This window comes from Nannospalax galili, unplaced genomic scaffold (genome assembly GCF_000622305.1).
Source record: "Nannospalax galili isolate Female #2095 unplaced genomic scaffold, S.galili_v1.0 scaffold1275, whole genome shotgun sequence".
NCBI classification, from domain to species: Eukaryota; Metazoa; Chordata; class Mammalia; order Rodentia; family Spalacidae; genus Nannospalax; species Nannospalax galili.
The window spans coordinates 274,086-294,008 of NW_008335578.1; the positions used below are offsets into that span (position 1 = coordinate 274,086).

At 47.5% G+C, this 19,923-nt stretch overlaps 1 protein-coding gene across 1 annotated transcript; it reads left to right on the forward strand.

The window, feature by feature from the left end:
• Positions 1 to 3,144: 3,144 nt before the first annotated feature.
• Ccdc105 (coiled-coil domain containing 105) lies at positions 3,145 to 14,704 on the forward strand. The gene is given in 10 exon segments (XM_008830440.1): positions 3,145 to 3,463; positions 3,466 to 3,716; positions 5,370 to 5,475; positions 11,525 to 11,535; positions 11,912 to 12,113; positions 12,948 to 12,988; positions 12,990 to 13,115; positions 13,225 to 13,320; positions 13,396 to 13,509; positions 14,324 to 14,704. Coding segments are annotated over 10 exon segments (1,515 nt in total). The 3' UTR covers positions 14,573 to 14,704.
• The last annotated feature ends 5,219 nt before the right edge of the window (positions 14,705 to 19,923 follow it).

Genomic DNA, 19,923 nt, shown 5'->3' on the forward strand with positions numbered 1-19,923 from the left:
ACAGGAGATGCCAAAATCTCAGATTGATTTTTAGAAATCTTAACGAAAAGAGACCAAATCAAAGAATAATAGCAGTAACAAAGGCACGGGGTGGGGGTGGGGGACAGAAACTACCTAAAATATCAGAGGCACCCAAAGATAACCAGGGAGGTGGAGCACAGTGGTAGAGCTGCGCAGGGAAAGACTCACAAGGAGAGGAGCCACAGTCAGTGACAATGGTTATCATAGTATGAAAACATTGGTGCAGCAGTGGCAAGCGAAATGATCAGACTGGAGATAAATTCTTGAGGTGGAGCCAACAGGAGCTGCTGATGGATTGCTGTAACGTACATTATATTGGTTAAGTGTCACGGGCTACTTGAGCTCACTAAGAAGCTAGCTTTGGCACTGGGATTGCCCCTCTCCGTTTCAGATCCAAACATGTTTGTCTCCAAGTCTTCTCCAAGGCCCCTGGCCTGGTGATGAGTTAAACCTCCTTCTGTGAAAAGGAGGGAAGAGAACAGCAAAGTAGCCCAGGAGTAAAACATTATGACCTTGAGGACGGCTAGAAGGTAAACAATTCCCAACAGATCTATTGTTTATCCCAGGATCTGAGAAGCGCCTGCAGCCATAAAGACAAATGCGAAATTCAGCCATGGGAAGCTTAGTCAGGGAGAGAAAGCTCACTGGGGAACTCCAGCTGACGGTCTCAATCTCCCCAGTTTCTGCAGGATGTTTTTAAGCCCCTCATTTAATGTTACCTTTCTGCGGCTATTCTTCCAAGGTCTTTCACTTGGAAGCCCACCCAAAGGGAGACTCTGCTCTGCTCTATCAGAGAAATCCAGCCTTTTCTCTTGTTTCATTCCGTTTTTTGAAACAGGGTCTCCCTGTAGCCCCATCTGGCCTGGGATTAAAGGCATGTGCCACCACACCCAGCAGCTGGCTGCCTTAAAGGGGCTTCCCCAGTCAATTTCTGCTGGACATTTTTTGTTTGCTTTTAAGTCTACTCACATCACTTTTAATTATTTTTTCTTTGAATTTTATGAGTGCTTTACCTGCATGTATGTAAGTGCATTCGTGTCATATAATGACTGTGGAGGCCAGAAGAGGGCATCAGATCCCCTGCACTGGAGTTATAAACAGTTGTTAGCTGCCATGTGGGTCCTACCCAGGTCCTCTGCAGTAGTCAGTGCTCTTAACTATTGAGCCATCTCTCCATCCCAGAACTGTTTTAGCATGAACAGCTGGAGTATGCGCCAGGCCAACTCTCAGTAAAGGAACAATGCAGGAGAGAAAGAGTCAGGGAATTCATTGAAAGTGGCCTAGGCACCTGCTAGGATCAGGTGCCACCAAATGCTCAGATGACTGCTAGGAGACAGACAAGAGGATTTAGAGAACTATTTGAAAAGGGAGAAGTGTGGACAGTTGGCTTTAAGTTTTTCTTCAAACTCGGGCCTGCTTCCTCTAAGAAATACTGTAGTATCATGGGTGGAACACACAACCTTTCTCCTGACACAAAAACAGGAAATTCACCTGAGATGCAACTGTTCAGCTGAGGCATAACGTTTTCAGTTTCCCTTGCAGTAGACTTGACCTATGACACAGGCTCTTCCAGTTAAATGAAGTCAGCACGAACCCTGTGCTCCAAAGAAGCAAGAGGCAAGTGCAACAGAGAATTGACTCTTGCTGACTGCAGGAAAAGTGACATTCCCCAGGAACAGCAGACACAGGAGAGTCCCCCAGGGCCACCAAGTGTTTTTGCTTTATTTTTTTTTATTTTTGGTCCCCCCCCCCTTGTTTGCATGTGTTGCTGTTTTTTTAATTCTTATTTTTTGTTTCTTGTAGTGGTGCTAATGCTTGGGTTTTGGTTCTGGCTTCTTTTCTTTTTGGCTTGGGCATTTTACTTTTTCTATTTTGTTTTGTGACTGTCATCTCTGAGGTCACATTTTTATTTTTGTAGCTACGAATTCTGAGTGATGGGAAGTGGGGCTTGGTGGCCACAGTAGGGGAAGACCTCTGGAAGACATTTAAGCTTGTTCCCGAAGACCAAAAGGAGCCAGCCACAATGGACAGTAAAGCAAAATTCTATGCAGAGGGAATAAGTTCTAAACTTTGAAGTGGGAAAGAACTGGGAATGTCCTTAAAGCTGAGGAGTGTTCACAATACAGGAGTATTTTAGTCCTTTTAGTGTTTTTATAAATGGAATTGCATGATTTTTTTAAAGCATGTGGAGTATATATGTGTGCATATGTATATGGAAGCCAGGAAACAAACACGGGTGTTTGTCTTCAGCTGTCTCCCAGCATTGCTTTGAGGCAGGGTCTCTCACTGCTGGAGCTGGACAGTGTGCCTTAGGGAGCCTCACTCTTGCCTCCCCAGTGCTTGGATTGCAAACAGGCACCACCAAGCCTCTCTGACACATTTTCATATGGGTTCTGGGGATGGAACCCAGGCCCTATGCTTGCAAGACAAGCACTTTACTGACAGCCATCTCCCAGCCCCAGGAACTGAATTCTCAATTCCGTTTTCGGAGTGTTCATTCCAAGTGTATAAACGTATAATTGGAGACCAGGGAGATGGCTCAGCAAGTAAAGGCACTTGCTGTGAAGCTTGATAAACTGACCGCAATCCCAGAAACCCTTTACAATGAAAGCAGAGAACTGACTCCCATGGGATGTCCTCTGACCTCCATAGGCACGTGGTGGCAAGTGCAAGCACACATACACAGTCAATAAATAAATGCAAATATACATAATTGGCATTTGCGTGCTGATCTTGTAGCCATCACCTTTACCGATATTAATACAAATAGTGTATTAGTGGATTCCTTAGGGTTTTCCAAATGCAAGAACCACGTCCTCTGCCAAGGATGGATTGACTTCTCCCTTTCCAAAATCAAGAAAGACAAGCAGCAATCATAGGGGAGGTCTATAACATGGACTTCCTCAAGGAATCAGAAGTGAATTCTGCACCTCTGATGGGCTCCGAGGACCCATCCAGCTTGTTCCCTCCCCCACCCTGGAACTCGGCATGGTTGTCCTTGTTACCATGGTGATAGGCACTCTGTTTGCTCCCATTCTACAAGTCAGGTGTGTGGTAGAGCTGGGAGGTTCGTGCTCCTTCTCAGGGGATTCGGGGCCAATCTCGGGTACCCAGTCAGGAACCATGCCTGTGCACCCCTTGGCCGAGCGCGGCCAGAACTCCCGGGTCGGGGCCCCGGAATGGCGCGAGGCAGTCCAGGCTACGTCTCGCAAGGCACACCTTCTGACCGATCGCTGCGGGCAGGAGGCGGTGACCATGTGGCAGCCCAAGGACAGTGTGCTGGACCCCAGCGTGGCGCACCACCTGGGCTGCGCCGCCTACATGGAGCCCTGGCCCTTCCGCGTGGAGATGCTCAAAGTCGGCGGCGCGGTGGAGAAGCAGCCGCCGGGCGAAGGCGTCACGTCGTGGAAAGGCAAGATGAAGCCGCGGGTCTGGTGCGCGCGCCTCCGCTGCCCGTGTCCCGCGATGCGCACGCCCAGCAGGCCGCCGAGGTGGTGCATGCGCACGCGCGCGGGGCGCGTCTCTCTGCTGCCCGCCTGGGCCATGAGCAGCTTCAGGTCAATGGGCAGCTGCAGCTGCAGCTGCTGCTGCGGCAGCGCGAAGCTAGAGACCGCCGGCTCAGCGAGGTGTGCAGGGGCCTGCTCATCAACCAGCAGAGCGTCAAGCTGCGCGGCTACCGGCCCAAGTCCGAGAAGGTGCGACCCTGTCAGCTCGCACACCTGGAGGCGGGGCCTACCCTCCGGACCTCAGTGCCCCAGCTCCGGAGAGGAGAAGGCACAAGGTAGGACACCCTCCAAGTTCCAAAGTCGGAGACTCCCCCAAAAGTGTGGTGGAATTTGGGGTCACACTGTGCATCTAAGAAGTCCAGTTAGTCGTTGACCCATTGTTATCTCAGCTCTGGTCTCCCAGCAAAGTGGTCTGATAAGCTGCCAGCCCTGTGTGAAATCTGCTCCTTTCCTCTCTGCCTTGCCCAGGTTCAGCTTTTTCCTTCTCCCAGCATGAGCTATGTGGGCTGAATTCTGGTTTCTTGGCGTCTGTTGATAGAGGAAAACTGTTATCCTGGGCCAGGGAGAGAGGGTAAGCCCCTAGTTGACCAGATGAAAATCTTCCCCTAGAGAAAGACCCACAGCTCCGAATCTGAACATCAAATCACCCCCGTCTTCTGTCAGTTTCCCTACACTCACAGGGTGAGAGACCTTGCCTTGGCCTTGAAGCTCTCAATTCCCCAACACCAGCAGGGAAACCCCTCAAGCCCAGCTGAGGAGAGAAGTGACGCTCTGGTTTCAAACCAGATGAACCACAAAAAAGGAAAACAAAAAGCCCAAGCTGTGCAAGCATGAGGACCTGAGTTCGAATCCTCAGCATCCATGTAAAAGCTCATTGGCCTAGAGCCAGCCTAGCACAGACAGCAAGGTTCAGGTTAAGTGAGACTCAAGGCAATAGGGCAGGGAGTAATAGAAGACAACCATATAGAAAACACTAGATAGCCACCTCTGGCCTCTGCATATGAGCATACTAGTGGAGGGGAGGGAGGGAGAGAGAGAGAGAGAATCGCAAGATGGCTCAGCAGGTAAAGGCACTTGCCACCAAGTCTGACAGGTGCAAGGAGAAGACCTACTCCTTCAAGTTGTCCTCTGACCTACACACATACACACACACACACACACACACAAACACACACACATAAATGTAATACATTTTGAAAGAAAGGAAAAAAAGAAAAGCAAAACAACAAGTCTTTCAGCCTCGGGCACCCCCTCCCCAGGTACCCAGTGTGACTTCCAACTCCCAGCCTCTACCCAAAAGTGAAGCCCTCATTCAGGGAAAAGAGGTGAGGCCCCCTAGTCCTAGCCCTGGCAAAGCCCTTCCCTGAAAGGTGAGCAACACCAGCTTTCCCAGAGGAGACATGAGACATTGCACACAAGATGGGATTCCTGCCCCAGCCCTTAGATACAAAGACACTCCCCCCCAAAGGCAAATTATCATCACACAAACAACAAACCCCTCCTTTTCTAGTCAGAAAAGGATAATCACAAAGAAGCATTCCCCAGGCTCTAGAGGAGCCCTCCCCCAAATTAAGTCACCTGCACCTCAGCTCCCTAGGGGGTTCGTGCATAGGCAGCTGTAAAAAGGAAATACTCCCAGACCCAGACCCAGACCCAGTATATAAGCTCTCAGAATGAGAGCTCCTTGAAAAGGTCAAGTGACAGTGAGACCCTCAAAGAGTGACCCTCACTAACTACAAGCTTGGAGTTCACCAGGTAGTGGCGTGCTCTCTACTCCAGGAAGGAAAGATCTCCTCCCTCCAGCCATCTCCTGAGAGTGAGAGCAACTTTCCCTGTTTTTAGATCCTGGACAAAGCTGACAGCATGCTCACCTGGGAGAAGGAGGAGCTGGAATCCATGAAGAGAAAAATGGAGAAAGATATGGAAAAATCAGAGACCTTCGCTCAAGGTTAGGGGCACCTGGAGCAGGATCCTTGATTGCCTAATGCACACTGCCCCGACCCTGTGGACTGGGACAACAGCAGATCCCCTGGCCCCTACTAAACTGACCCTCCCTGCATCTCCGCTTTGCGAAATGGAAACGCTGAGGCCCTGAGAGATAGAGCTGGGCCTCAGAACAACAGGGTCCAAACCCATGCAATCTTTGAATTAACTCCTTAAAACCTACTGTCAGGACCGGCAAGATAGCTGGCTGCTCAGTGGGTAAAAGCACTTGCTGCCAAGCCTAATGACCTCAGTTCAATCCCTGGGTCCCACATGGAGGAAAGAAAGAACCAATTCTTGTAAGTTGTTCTCTGACCTCCACCTGCATGCTGTGACATGTACATGTGCATACGCCCACATAAATAATAAAATTTCTGGAAAAAACAATTCTGCTATGAGACAGAAACTATAATACCCCTAATTAGAGATGGGAAAACTGAGACTCAGAGGGTGATGATGTCACCTATGACACAGAGCCAGCCAGGTATGGAATATAACTAACACATCAAGTTTTTGTTCCTTACTGTCCTATGACCCAAACACATGGTCATCAGCAAAAGGAACCTCTCGTATTTTTCCTTTTTCTTCATTGACCCTCTGTATCCACAGGATCCACATACCCAGCATCAATCAACATCACAAAAAAGTGGTGTCTGTATTAACCATGGACTGACTAAATATTTAACTACTTTAGTCTGGCAAGAAGGCTCAGTGGGTAAGAGTGTTTGGACCAAGCCTGACCCAAGTTCAACCCCCAGGACCACATGGCAGGACAGAACTGACTCCCACAAACTGTGTTCTGACCTGACCTCCACACTTGTATTATGGCACACATGTGCACACACATACACACACACACACACACACACACACACACACACACACACACTAAATCACTAAATGTAACATGCCAACTTTTACATTGGAGCTATTTTACATTTTTATTTTTATTTTATGTGTATGAGTGTTTTCCCTGCATGCATGTAAGTGCACCTGTGTTGTGCAATGCCTGTGGGGGCCAGAAGAGGGCATCCAACCCCCTGGAACTGGAGTTCACTGATGGTTGTTAGCCACAGTTGGGGTGCTGGGAATTGAACCCTCGTCTTCTGCAAGAGCAGCCAGTGTTCTTAACTGATGAGCCATCTCTCCAGTCCTCCCCTGCAGCCCCATTTTTGGTGTTGTAGCTGTTGGAAAGTTGCCCACACTCATTTAAAAACAACTCTAATGAAACTTAACTCAAAGAAAGATGTGAAAGCTAGTTGGGAAGATGAGGGGGATTATAATGAGGAGCAGGGAGGCAGAACAAGGGCGGGTAAGTGGAGTGAACATGATCAGAGTACAGAACATGCATAGAATATACCCACGTAGGAAAATGCCATCATGAAATCCATTGTGTATAATTAATACATGCTAATAAATCCATTAAAAAAACCAGTACATCAAAACTAAGTAGATAGCCCTCTTCTCTTCAAAACTCTGGATAATTCCCCATTCCTCTGGTCAGCTACCAACAGGAACTGGATCTGACCACTGTGTCTTCATTAGCTGAGCACAGAACCCTGCACCAGCTGGCACATTGCAGCACACAGTAGAGGCTTGACAAGTACTGGATTCACATAGGGAGAAGTCTTTTTTTTTTTTAAGCTTTATTGTGTCATTCAGATCATGTTACTATTCCTCAGCCTTTTGAGTGCTGGAATGTTCAGGTTTTTATTGAACTTTTGTGTATTTCATACAGAACATCTCAACCAATCTTAATTATCTTTATACCCCCTTTCCCACTGGCACCTTCCCATAGCCCTCCCACTGGAAGTCATACATTCTGTCATTTGCATGTGTCTTGTGCATGCTGATAGCACTACTGTAGGTTCATATGAACAGGATCCCCAGAGCTTGTAGGACTCTATTTACATATGGTCATGGACCTTCTCCCTGGCTCTTCCAATCTTTCTGCCTCTCTTCTGCAACAGTCCCTGAACCCTGGGAGAGTGGAGTTTGATATAGTTGTCCAAGGACCCACACTCTGTAGACTCTTATTCTCTACTCTTTGGTCATTTGTGACCTTTTGTGTTCCTGGCTCTATGTTGCATGACCGAGCTTCATTAATGAAATCTGAGCTTCATTAATGAGAATTGAGATATTTATTAGTGTCCTCTTTACCCTTTATTCTATGTTCCATGAGGCTTAGGTGTAGAGGTTGCATTGTAAATGCACCACTTAGGTTTGGGCAATTCACAGACGATGTCTGTGTGTGACCAGTTGCAGTACTCTTTAATAGGCTCCATCTGGTGCAAAAGAAGCTTCTTTGATGAGTGGCGACTGGGATATTTTTCAGGGTAGAAGGCTGGTATCAGGGGTTCAAAGGCAATTTGGGACTGAGACAGCCTGTGAAGGCTCCAAAAACTAGACTGAAAAATTGAGCTGGTCTGAGTGCAGGGGTTCAGGATACAGTGGGCGGGTCTGGACTAAGAGGGTAGTCCAGAGATCTGGGGTGCTAAGAGAAAAAGCAGGCCTGTGCCCAAGGCTGGAAGGAGAACAGGATATAGGGTCAGGGAGATTGGAGTTACTCAGGTTGTAGGGGAGTCAAGTGCAGTCAGAAGCCTTTTTTTAAAAAAGGCTTGAATCTACTGTGCTATATCACAAGATCTTTTTAAGGTTTATTTTTATTAGTTTTAATTCTGAAGGGGTGGAAAACAGCTAAGTGCAGATCCCCATGAAGGTGGAGTTACAGATGGCTGTGAGCTGCCTGACATAGGTGTTTGGAACCAAACTTGTGTCCTCTGCAAGAGCAGTATGGTCTTTTAATGACTGAGCCATATCTCCAGTCCCCAAGATCTTTTTTTAAAAACTATTTTATTTTGAGACAGGGGCTTACTATGTAGCTTGGACTGGCCTCAAACTCATAGCCCTCCTGCCTCAGTATCCCAAGAACCTAGAATTGATTATAGGCATGCACCACCATGTCTGGCTTGCTTTTTAGAACAATTTAATTAACCAAATGTATGACTCTCAGAGATACTCCCTTCAGGGAATGGAGCAGGACATAAAGAATATTCACTGTTTTATGAACAAAAGTTCCCAGAAAAAAGCACACATCTTCGAACTGCCCCTTCTCCAAGCTAATCAACTGACTAGAACTTCAATGACTGTGGAGTCTGGAATGTGTGAGGTTGAATGCCTAATTACAGGTTTTTTTGGACCATCTTTAGCCCCCTAAAGAGCCATTCCTTGCACACCTCTGTGTCTGACCTAACGTCCTGTGACTAACATATAAAAACCTTTGGGAATGCATTAACTAATAAAAACCCTAGTTTCCACCAACCTAAAGGCTGTCATCAGATAGCATCTAAGACCTATTGCTGAAAGTTCTCCACTGTGTTATACACACCTACTTAATGTTCCTGTCAGTGTATTTGCAAAGTGCCTTGATTTATGACTTTCTTTGTCTGTTACTATAAAAACTTAAGGATACTGCTTCCATGTTGGAACATGGAATGTTTGGAGTGATGACCTAAATTTGTATTCCTGGGCCATGGTCACTCAGCATAAATTATCCCCTTTAAGGTAAGAGCTGTGTTTTTTGCATCAGACAGTATAATCCCGCTTATGTGGAGTTCAGTAGGCTTTTACCACTTTTTAAATTTTTATTTTCATTTCTGTATATGTGTGTGTTTGTGTGAGTGTATGTGCATTATGTGCATACTGGTGCCCACTAAGGCCAGAAGAGGGCATCATCTCCCTTGGAACTGGAGCTACCCAGCCCCTTATTTTTTAAAAATTGCATTTATTTATATCTCTGTGTGTGTGTGTGTGTGTGTGTGTGTGTGTGTGTGTGTGTGTGTGTGTGTAGTCACAGCACACATGTGGAGGTCAGAGGACAACTTGTGGGAGTCAGTTCTCTCCTTCTACCATGTGAGTTCTGGGGATCAAACTCAGGTCATCAGGCTTGGCTGAAGACACCTTTTCAGTGCTATAAAAAAATCAGTCAGAGCCAGTGCACCCAGGAATGGCCATATCCCTATGTCCCAATTTAAAAAACAAAAAATTAAAACAGGCCACTAGTCCATAAGCTACAGTTTGCCAACCCAATGAACACACAAGACTATCAGTCAGGTTCTGAAGACAGGGTAGAGGAACCTGGGAAATGTATTGGGTTACTGAAAGACTATACAGCATCAATCAGGAAAGGTGTTTACATGGATATACTATACATATGCAAAAAGACTTCTGTTTTGATGATGTTGGGTCTCAAAGTAAAAGGCTGAGTCCCATCTCAAACCCTGTGTGGCCCTTGAATCAATTGCTTAAAATTCCCCAGTAGGATTTGGCATCAGATTTGGCACTTGCCTGAGCAAAGCCTAGGTTCCATTCCTAACAAAGCACAGGTAAAGAGGAGGCAAGTTTGTGTCCCAGATGTCCTGTGGTGTAAATCCATCCATTGGGGCCTAGTTAAGATATCTAGCTCACTCCCTTAAGGAAAACTAACTCTCTCCCAGTAGTTATCAGTTGCCAATAGATCTTCAACTAAGGTTGGGGCTTCTTACCCATTTCTCTGGTTCTGTGTTGGGATTTTGTCTGATCTGCCAAAACCAGCTTGAGTGGGTCTTGTGCATGCTGTCACCATTACTATAAGTTCATAGAAGGAATTTCTCAGCTGTCTTGAAAACTCTGTTTCCTTTTGGTCATCAACTACCCCTGGCTCACAGTTTTGTTTTGTTTTTGCCCCATCTTCTGCAATGGTCCCTCAGCCTTGGGTGGCAGAGGTTTAATATAGGTGTCCTACTCAGGGACATGCACTCTGCAGTCTCTTATTCTCTGCAGTTGAGCCAGTCGTGGCTTTCTGGGTTAGTCACCATCTCTTGCATGAGGAAGCTTCTCTGATGAGAGTTGAGAGATGCATTAATATTCTTTCTGCCTCTTGTTCTGCTATGTTACCTGAGCTGTAGGTATAGATGCTGTATTGTAGATGTGTCACTTAAGACTGGGCTTCTCACAGACACTTATTCTCTGCATTTGACCAGTTGTGGAACTCTGTAATAGTCTCCATATGTTGCAAAAAGAAGCTTTTTTTAATGAGTAAAAATAAAGATGCATATTTAGGATACAGTAAGAAATTATGTTGGTCCAGGGATGTGACAAAAATAGGTTTTTCTGTAGGATCTATGACCTCTATAGTCATGTGTATTTGGCTATGTTTACAGTGCTGAAAACCAATGGGGGGTTGGGGGTGGTTCCAGATAGGTTAAGGAGTATACATATGATCAAGATGTATTGTACGAAATTTGAAAAAAAGTCAATTAAAGTAAAGAGGTGGAAGAGGGGGAGGAGAAGAATAGGATGACAGGGACGGGGACGAGGAGAGGAGAGAGTAGAAGCTAGGGAGTGCAGCTAGACACCTTAAATAGACCACTGTTATTTATTAATTACACTTCAATAGGGAAAAATAAAGTGCAAACCTGAAAATTTAAATATTCTCATAACAAGAAATATGTAAGGTACAGAAATACACATTAACTTGATGTAATCATTCTACAATGTATACATGTACCCAAACATTTCATTATACCCCAAGAGTATATGCAATCACTACTTTGTCAATTGAAATAAAAACTTTAAAAAAACTCAGATGGATCTTGGAGAGTGGTGTGATAATAGGCTAGAGAGATTTAAAAAGACAATCTTTTCATGAAACATGGACATGGCCTTTTGCTGTCATATTTTTGAGCCAGAATATCTCAGCCTGGCTTGGAACCCCTGCCTTAGTTCCTCAAGTGGGGGGCTTAGAGGTGTGTGCCACCCCATCCAGGAATGTGTCATTTTAAAACTTTTGTTTTCCTTTACACTAAGAGAGAGAGAGAGAGAGAGAGAGAGAGAGAGAGAGAGAGAGAGAGAGTGATAATTTCTGGGAGCTGGTTCTCTCCTTCCATCATGTGGATTGAATTCTGGCTGCCAAGCTAGCAAGCATCTTTACCAACTGAGCCAACTCACTGGATCCCATGTCATTCTTTAAAGAGCTCTCCTGAAAGTGAGTATTTCTCTGGAACTTTGGGGGTAAAATTTAATTTAAAAGCAGTTCCACCAGACTTAGACCACAAGCTCCAGACCATCTTGACCACCTACAGAGATCACCTCAAGAAAACGTTTTTCCATAAAAACCCCTTACAAGCAGCAAAAAGGGGGAGTAGCAGGAAAAACCTGGGGTGTAGGCCCTGGTGCTTCATATGCGCAAAGCCAAGGGTTCCTAGAAACCACCACACACACACACACACACACACACACACACACACACACACACACAAAGTTGGAGGTCAGTTTGGAGGTGGAAGTGCTGTCATGGGTTCAGCAGCCTCCCCAGACAGACCTACTGACTTACTCTTGGCTTTCTTTTTCTGTGGCCTCAGGCTCTAGCCTCCTGCAGAGACACTCTGGGCTTCTACTGTCAAGAAAGGCTCCAAGCGGTGGACCTCATAAACCAGCCACTGGACAAGGTTCTGGAGCAGGCTGGCAGACACTGGTGGGTGGACATCACCCGACCCCCCACTCCTCGTACTCAGGGCCAGAAAACGCCTCCTCCCCCTGACCCTGTGGGCACCTATACCCCAGGTAGGCCCCACAAGAAGGTGGCTGCTAGTGCTGTTATCAAACTTGGGGTTCACAGCCTATGCCCCAAGCCAGGTTCAGCCACCCTGTCCTCAATAAAGCAATTAAAAGAACCAAATTAAGAGTGGAAAGTAGAAAAAGGAGACTTACTCGGTGTGGTCACATTGGGAAGAGGGACAAAGAGATCCAATGACCCCCTTAAGTTTATCTTCAGGGTCTGGAAACAAGATTAAAATTTAAATAGAGGCCAGGGGTATGCACATATGCACATGGAAGTATCTCAGTGAAGTGTTGTCTGGTCCACCACTGACCCATCATACTTCAGTCTCAACCTGTAAGGACAACTACAGGTTGTTAAAACTGTGTGAAAACTCCTTTCAGAAGACAAACCCAGCATGAGAGTTCTGGGGAAACTTCCCATCTCTCTGGGGGCTGCAGTTCCATACTCTGATAGACTGAGGCACACTGTGTCTCTTTAGAATGCCTCGGTTTCTGCCAGAGCGGTTATTGAACAGTGCCTACTTAGTTGTCCTTTAAGTACAATCTTGCTAGGCCTCTATCCTTGGACACTTCTGACCACATGCATTCACTCACAGATTCTGTTTCTAAAGAAACGAATTCAAGATAAATTAAAAGCCCTTCCCGGGCTTTCTCTTCGTCCTTTGATAAAGCCCCTCACCCACGGCCATCCATGCCCAGAGCGAGGAGGAGGGAGGGCAAGGGGGGTGGGGGAGTGAGAGAGGAGAGGGGTCAGAGGGGGGAAAAGATGAGGGGGGTAGAATGGGAAGAGAGAAGAAGTGGCTCCCTCCCCGACATGTGCATTCGGTGCGTTCCCAGCGTGCGCGGAGGCATTATACGAAGCCAAGCGCTTGTTTATGGGAGTCCAAAGACACCCTGGCAGAGATCGCAAAGAATGAGCTGGACATTGAGAAACAACAACAGCAGATCAGCGACCGCGTGTGCGCCTCCCTGGCGCAGAAGATGCATGAGACCTTGGAGTTGAAGGTGCGCGCATTACGGGCTCAGCTCAACTAGAAAGTGGCTGCTACTGGCGTGGGTGGGAAAGGAGGGGACAAAGGGCCAGTGTGAATCCCCTGTGCTCCCCCATCTCCAGGAAAGAATAAACATGACTTTAGGACTAATGAGGGGAACTATCCACCGGTACCAGAAATTCAATCAAGAGATGTCCGTCACCCGTGGCCTCATCAAGGTAAGGTTTGAGGGAAGGGAGCCAGAGGGGGCTGAGCAGGGTGGGTCTCACTGCTCCCATGCCACACTCTGCCAGGGTCCTCTGTTGAAAAGTCACCTGGAGGCTGGAGAGAAACTGAACAGACCCCTGGTTCGCACGTACTAGAGACACGTGGGCACTCAGCTTCCCGAGGCTACACGCCTTGCCCAGGTATGCCCCCTTCGTGCCTTTGCTCTTTTGCGCCACGCCCTGGTAATTCTCCTTCCCCAGGCACACCAGACCAGGTTAAGACTCTGGGTCTGCATTTGCATCTGCGTCCATGGGCCTTTCAGACCTACAGCCAGGTCAAACCCTGTCGTTCGGCCACGCCCCTTCACATGGCCCTACCTCAGCCTGCCTCTGGAGCTCCTGCAGACCGACACCCCATCAGATGTGTTCCGCCATGCCTGGCTCATCCTGCTCTTAGGACATCCCTTCCCTCAGCCATCACAAGCCTGGGTTCTTTTTCACGCAAATCTAGTACAGCTTTCTTCCTCGGCCCCCTGAAGCTGAGATCCACCTCCTCGGTGGTGCTTCTTCGCAAGTGGACCCTTTCACTAGCACACCTGGCCCAAAAGAGACATCAGCGCGCTCCCGCACGCACACGCGCACATGCACACACGCACGCGCGCAGACGCGCGCGCGCACACACACACACACGCACACACGCGCGCACAGGAAGTCTGTCCGTCTTCAAGTCTACTCTCCAACACATGCCTGCTCCAGTAGCGCCTGTTCTGGGCTTGGCTATCAGTTCTCCAGCTGTCCCTACCTCTCCCCAAGACCCCGTCCCTCCACCACACAACCCTGCCCCTGTCGGTGGGACATCCCTCCCCACCAAGGGCCATGCTCCCTTGCATGGACCTACCCCTCCCCACCTCAAATCCGCCCCTCTCAGCACAGCCTTGCCTCTCCCCAACAAGACCCTGCCCCTCCCCAGCAAGATTCCTGCCCCCTCGTCAGCACGACCCTGCCCCCTCTCCAGGGCACTAACAAGCTGACAGGCCACAACTTGCACGTGGAAAAGAACTTGGCGGAGCTGCGCAGCACTCACGATAACCTCGCCTGGAACTTCAACTGCAAGAAGGTTGGACATGATGTGGACTCCGACGTGGTGCGCCTGTGCCTACGCCAGCGGCACCCACACGTCTGCTATGAGCAGGCTCAGCTTCTGGTCAATGACTAGGACCCGCGCACACCACCATGCAGCCAAACCAGTGCCTCCCCTAAGTGATGGCAGCCGATTTGTCCTTGGGCTTGAGTGCTTGTCCTTGGGTTTTGGCGGCTGGAGAGGATGCTCCCAACTGCATGGCCTTCCCTCCCCAGACCGACCTTCCTCCAGGTGCTGTCTAGCAGAGTTATAATAAAAACATTGTCATTTACTGGGTATCCTGCAATTCCTGATGTCTCCCGGAGTTAACAGGATGGATTTAGTGTCAAAAATTGTTGGGATTCAAATCTCAAGCTCCTGATTTCAAGCTGTGTGGTTCTTTTCTGAACTGCCTCTCCAGCCTGTAAAATGAGGGCTACTAAAACACCATTTCAAATGGTTGTGGCAAGAATAGACACATGTATTGGTAAGTCAGTAGCATAGTTTAAACAGAAACATACGATGTTATTAGCAGTGCATTTTACAGTAGAGGAAACTGAGACACAGAGAAGTTAGGCTGCTTGCCCAGGGTCACAGAGTACATAGCAAAACTGGGCCCTTCATTCATGGCCATAGAGCCTGCACACTTAGCAGAACTCCTCGGACCTCTGTTCTTGCCCTTTCAGAAAGTACCAGCCCCTGAACCAGGTAGATGGCAGCAGTGAGCAAAGCAGGTATGGTTGCTGTCCTCGCTGGCTACAGATTGATTGCAGCTGGTGGTGGTGTTTTGAGTGAGGCTCAGGTGGCCTGCAGGAAGCCTGCCCTGCTTGCACCTGGCCATGGCTCAGTTCCTCCTGTGTACTCTGGGAACCTCTTACACATCAGCATGGGACTCTCCATGCAGAGCTATGCCTGCTATCTGCTCTCCCTAGAAGATGCCAGGGCATGGGGTTCACAGAAAACACTGGGCCCTCTGTATCCACAGATCTGCATTCACTGGTTGAAACATGTTGGGCACTTTCTCCAGCCAATCAAGACAGTAGCAAGGAAGCACACACAACATAAGGGAAATTTTTTAAGATTTATTTTTATGATTTTTAATTATGTGTATTTTTGTGTAACTCTGTGTGTACATGTGAGGTCAGGTGCTCGTGGAGTCTGGCGTCACGTTCCCTAGAACTGGAGTTTCAGGCAGTTGGGAGCTGATCCACATGGGTGCTGGGACATTAAACTCATGTCTTCTGTAAGAGCAGTACACACTCCTAACCATGGAGCCATCTCCAGCCCCAGCCTGAGAGAATTTAACAGAGACATGAGGGTCAAGCCTCACCAATCACATATCCCATATTTGTGCATTCCCTTGTTCACTGAGAAAAACTTGAGACTACCAGATCAATACTTGTGCAACACCTGTGCTGGTCTGCAGACATTGACAGCAAAGACTTTCAGACATTCTGACACACAGGTTTCCCTGGTGGGATGAAGCCCCAATGTGGTGAAACCCTAGGTTGTGAAACACTGTCAGGTAGAGCCCTGGTGGGGTGAAGCGAGGTGAAGTGAGGCAAGGCACTGCCTTCCTGCTTCACTGTACTGCACTCACTTGCCACTTGTACTGGAAACAAGTGTCCCCTTGGAAATCTATTTAAAGGCCTTAGTTTTGCTTTTTTTTTATATATGCTTTTGGTTGGTGGTTTTGCAGGGTCAAATGCTCTCCAGAGCAATGCTGAAATAAATACTAAGGTCCCTAAGCACAAGAAGGCTGTGATGTGCCTCAGAGGAAAAGTATGCTGCCAGATGTGGTAGCTCAGGCAGGAAGATTAGTTCAGATTCATTCTCAGCTACACAGTAAGTTCAAGGCCAGCCTGGGAAACATGAGACCCTCTCTCAAAAAGAAAAAAAAGAGGCTGGGCTAAAGACATTTATAACCACCTCCTCTAAGGCTCAGAAAACACTGAGAAAGAGGGGGTAGAATGTAAGAGTCAGAAGAGAGGGAGAACGGCTGCAAATGCCACCTTCTGGCCAAGACAGCTGCAATCATGGACTTGTGCGAGCTGCAGCGCCACCTCACGAGGGTCTTCACGAGACCACTGTGTTGAGGCTCAGATGGGCGAGGGGCTCGAGAGCACTGGCCCTCCCCACTGAAGTACTGGTTGCTTATAGGCTCATAAAGAAGGAGACTCAGTGTCTTAAATTGCAGCTCACTGAGGAACCCACCAGGGTCTGGTGGATAGTTCTAATCCAACAGTCACACATATAGCCCTGGTTAAACTCAATGTGTTTGTACAAAACAAAAAGACATGATTCTGAGAACGGGACCTGTAGGGAGGAAGGGGCTTGATAGACATGGCAGAGAGATAAGAGAGAGTATGGGGAAAGAAAAATCAGAATGCAATGTGTACATGTATGAAAATGTCAAACAACAAACTTAAAAATGAGGGGAGGGCTGGCAGTAAGTCTTATTAAAGTGAGGATCTACATTTAGATTCCCAACATCAACTTAAAAGCCAGGCCTGACAGTTCTTCTTTGTAACCTCAGAGCTGGACAGCTGCGACATGGATCTCTGCAGAATGCAGGCCAGCCAGTCTAACCAATCAACTCCAGGTTCCCTGAGGGAGACTGTCTCAAAAAATAGGAGAATTACTGAGGAAAACACCTAATGTCAAACTCTGGCCTCCACATACATATGCACCATATGGACACATGCACAAATATACATACACAATACCACATACACATACAGAACACATGTACATATACATAGACTACATCACACATACACACATACACTAAATCACATACCACCAACATACAGAACACACATGCACTACACCATGCACACGCCAAAAAAAAATCCCCACTCATGTTAAATAAGCATCACATTTACCATCACATACATCAAGGATGTACACATGATACACAAACTGCCTTTAAACAGAGCACAAACAAGACTATGCATTGATCATTTGATAAAAGTGTGATCAGAGACCACAGGAACCTAACCTTGCGTTTTTGGAAGAAGTGTCATCCAAGATTCACTGATTTGGTGTTCTTGGGGGCTTTCTAAAACACAGCTTCAGTGACTAAGATCTGACTATATTTACAAAGACGGAGATTGTGTAGAAAAATCTCAGATGATAATACAGTACAAATCTGCTATTAATTGTGGGAGGTTTTTGCCATAGGTGGGTTGGGAGAGACCTCACAAAAGAAGCTGTAAGGAAACGCCTCAGGGTGGACTCCCCTGGCTGATCTTCCCTGTTGGCCACTTAGATATTTTTTAATCTACTCAGGTCCTTTCCTGGATGCACATCTGCCCACTATTCCCAGAAACCAGCCATGTGGATGCTAAATGTTTTGTAAGTGATGCCTTGCCCTGTAGGCTGCAGCCTGCCACCCTCATCCTGACTGACAGCTTCAGTTGTCACCTCACCTTATACAATGTTCTCAGGCAGCATTTGCACAATCCCCACCATTACCTCAGAGCCAGTGTGTCAGCTGCTTCCCCAGGGGTGAGTGAATTCTGGGTACTCTGGAAGTCTCTCTCCAGGACACCATAAGGTGGTGTCATATAGAGATGAATGAATAAGTTGGGGACAGCAACAAGATTCAGCTATACCACTCAGCAAGTACAGGGCTCAGTCTGAATTGTGAAAGACCAGCTACAAAAACATGGGAACAAGAGTTGGCAAGCAGGATTATGTCAATGAAAAGGCCTCAGCACAGCAAAGGAAGTGATCAGCAGAGAGCAGAGGCAGCCTGCAGGCTGGGAGAGCATGTTACCTGACAGAGGAATGGGCTACTGTCCAGAGTACACATGAACCCAAAGATCTTAACTCAAAATGGATGACTTGGGAAGTGACTTGAACAGATACTCCTCAACAAAAGAAATACAAATGGCTGACAAATACATGAAAATGCCCCGTGTTCTTAGCAGCCAGGCCTGATGGCCTGAGTTCAGTCCCTGGGACCCACATGGTGGCATGCTCACACATATCCACACTCACGATTTTTTAAAATAAAAATATGTTAAAAATAACAAATGCTGACTACTATCCTCAGGCCTCTTGGGGTAAGTCTATAGCGCAGCTCTCCGCGCGGGGCCTCCCTAAGCCACATTCCCCCTCCCACCCCCCCCGCCGTTCTATACTCCTAGTTTGGGCCCTGCGCCATTCCTAGTCTTGGGGCCCCAGACACCTGGGGAACCAATACTGCTTCCTGATCCTTCTCACCCAGACCAACTCAGTCCCTTTCTTGGGCCCCAGGAGCACTGCTTCTGGTCCTGGCCCCGCCCTCACCTCTCTCTGCTTCCCTGGGCCTGCAACACGGGCTACCACTCCTAGCCTGCACTAATATCCTCAGGCCTCTTGGGGTAAGTCTACAGCGCAGCTCTCCAAGCCGGAACTCCCTAAGCCACGTTCACCCTTCCATCCCTCCCGCCGTTCTATACTCCTAGTTTGGGCCCTGTGCCATTCCTAGTCTTGGGGCCCCAGACACCTGGGGAACCAATACTGCTTCCTGATCCTTCTCACCCAGAGCAACTCAGTGCCTTTCTTGGGCCCCTGGAGCACCGCTTCTGGTCCTGGCCCCGCCCTCACCTCCCTCTACTTCCCTGGTCCTGCAACACCCGCCAGCCTCTTTCTGGGGTTGACAGCCTCTTTCTGGGGCTCCGAGGCTTACCTTTACTCTCCCTGATCCTTTGCATCCAGTACAACCCAGCTACCCAATCCACTCCCTGGGAAATCTTGGGGCTTTTTCCAGCCCCATCTGCCTTTGCATCCCTTCGTGGCACAGCCGCGGCCAGGGTCTCAGGTCAGTCCAACACCCAAGTTCCTGAGGCCAAAAGCATTCTTAGAAGATTCCAGACCTAAGGAGAAAGTCTGAAAACTTCTGATCCACATTGGAGTTGGGCCACCGCGGAACTCCTGAAGATAAAATCAATCCTGCCACGACAATATAAAATCAAAAGAGAGAACCAGAAGCTAAGACGAACCAGCTCTTCATACCCAAAAAGTAAACCACAAAGACACATAAAGCTCAAAAATAAAAGAAGCAGAACTAAACTTGAAGGCCCGAGTATCACACAAGAGTCAGAAACTACAAAAGAAATTCACATGTCAAAATCACAGAGAAAAAATAATAACATGAAAAACCAAAATAAAATATCCCCACCAAATACCAGTAATCCTCTAGAGGAGCACAATGAGAATCCTCTAGAGACAATGCAGGACATGGATCTCAAAAGAACAATGATGAATATGATAAAAGAATTCACTGAATTTAAAGAACACACAAACAAGGTAATAATAGAGCTGAAGGAAGATAGGGATAAACTTCTGAATGAATTCAGAAAAGAGCTAGAAACATTGAAGAATACTCAGGCTGAAATAAAGAACGAAGTGAAACACTCCATAAGCCAATTAGAAACAACAGGAAAAACCCTCACTAATAGGCTGAATGAAATCGAAAACAGAGTATCAAGACTGGAAGATAAAGT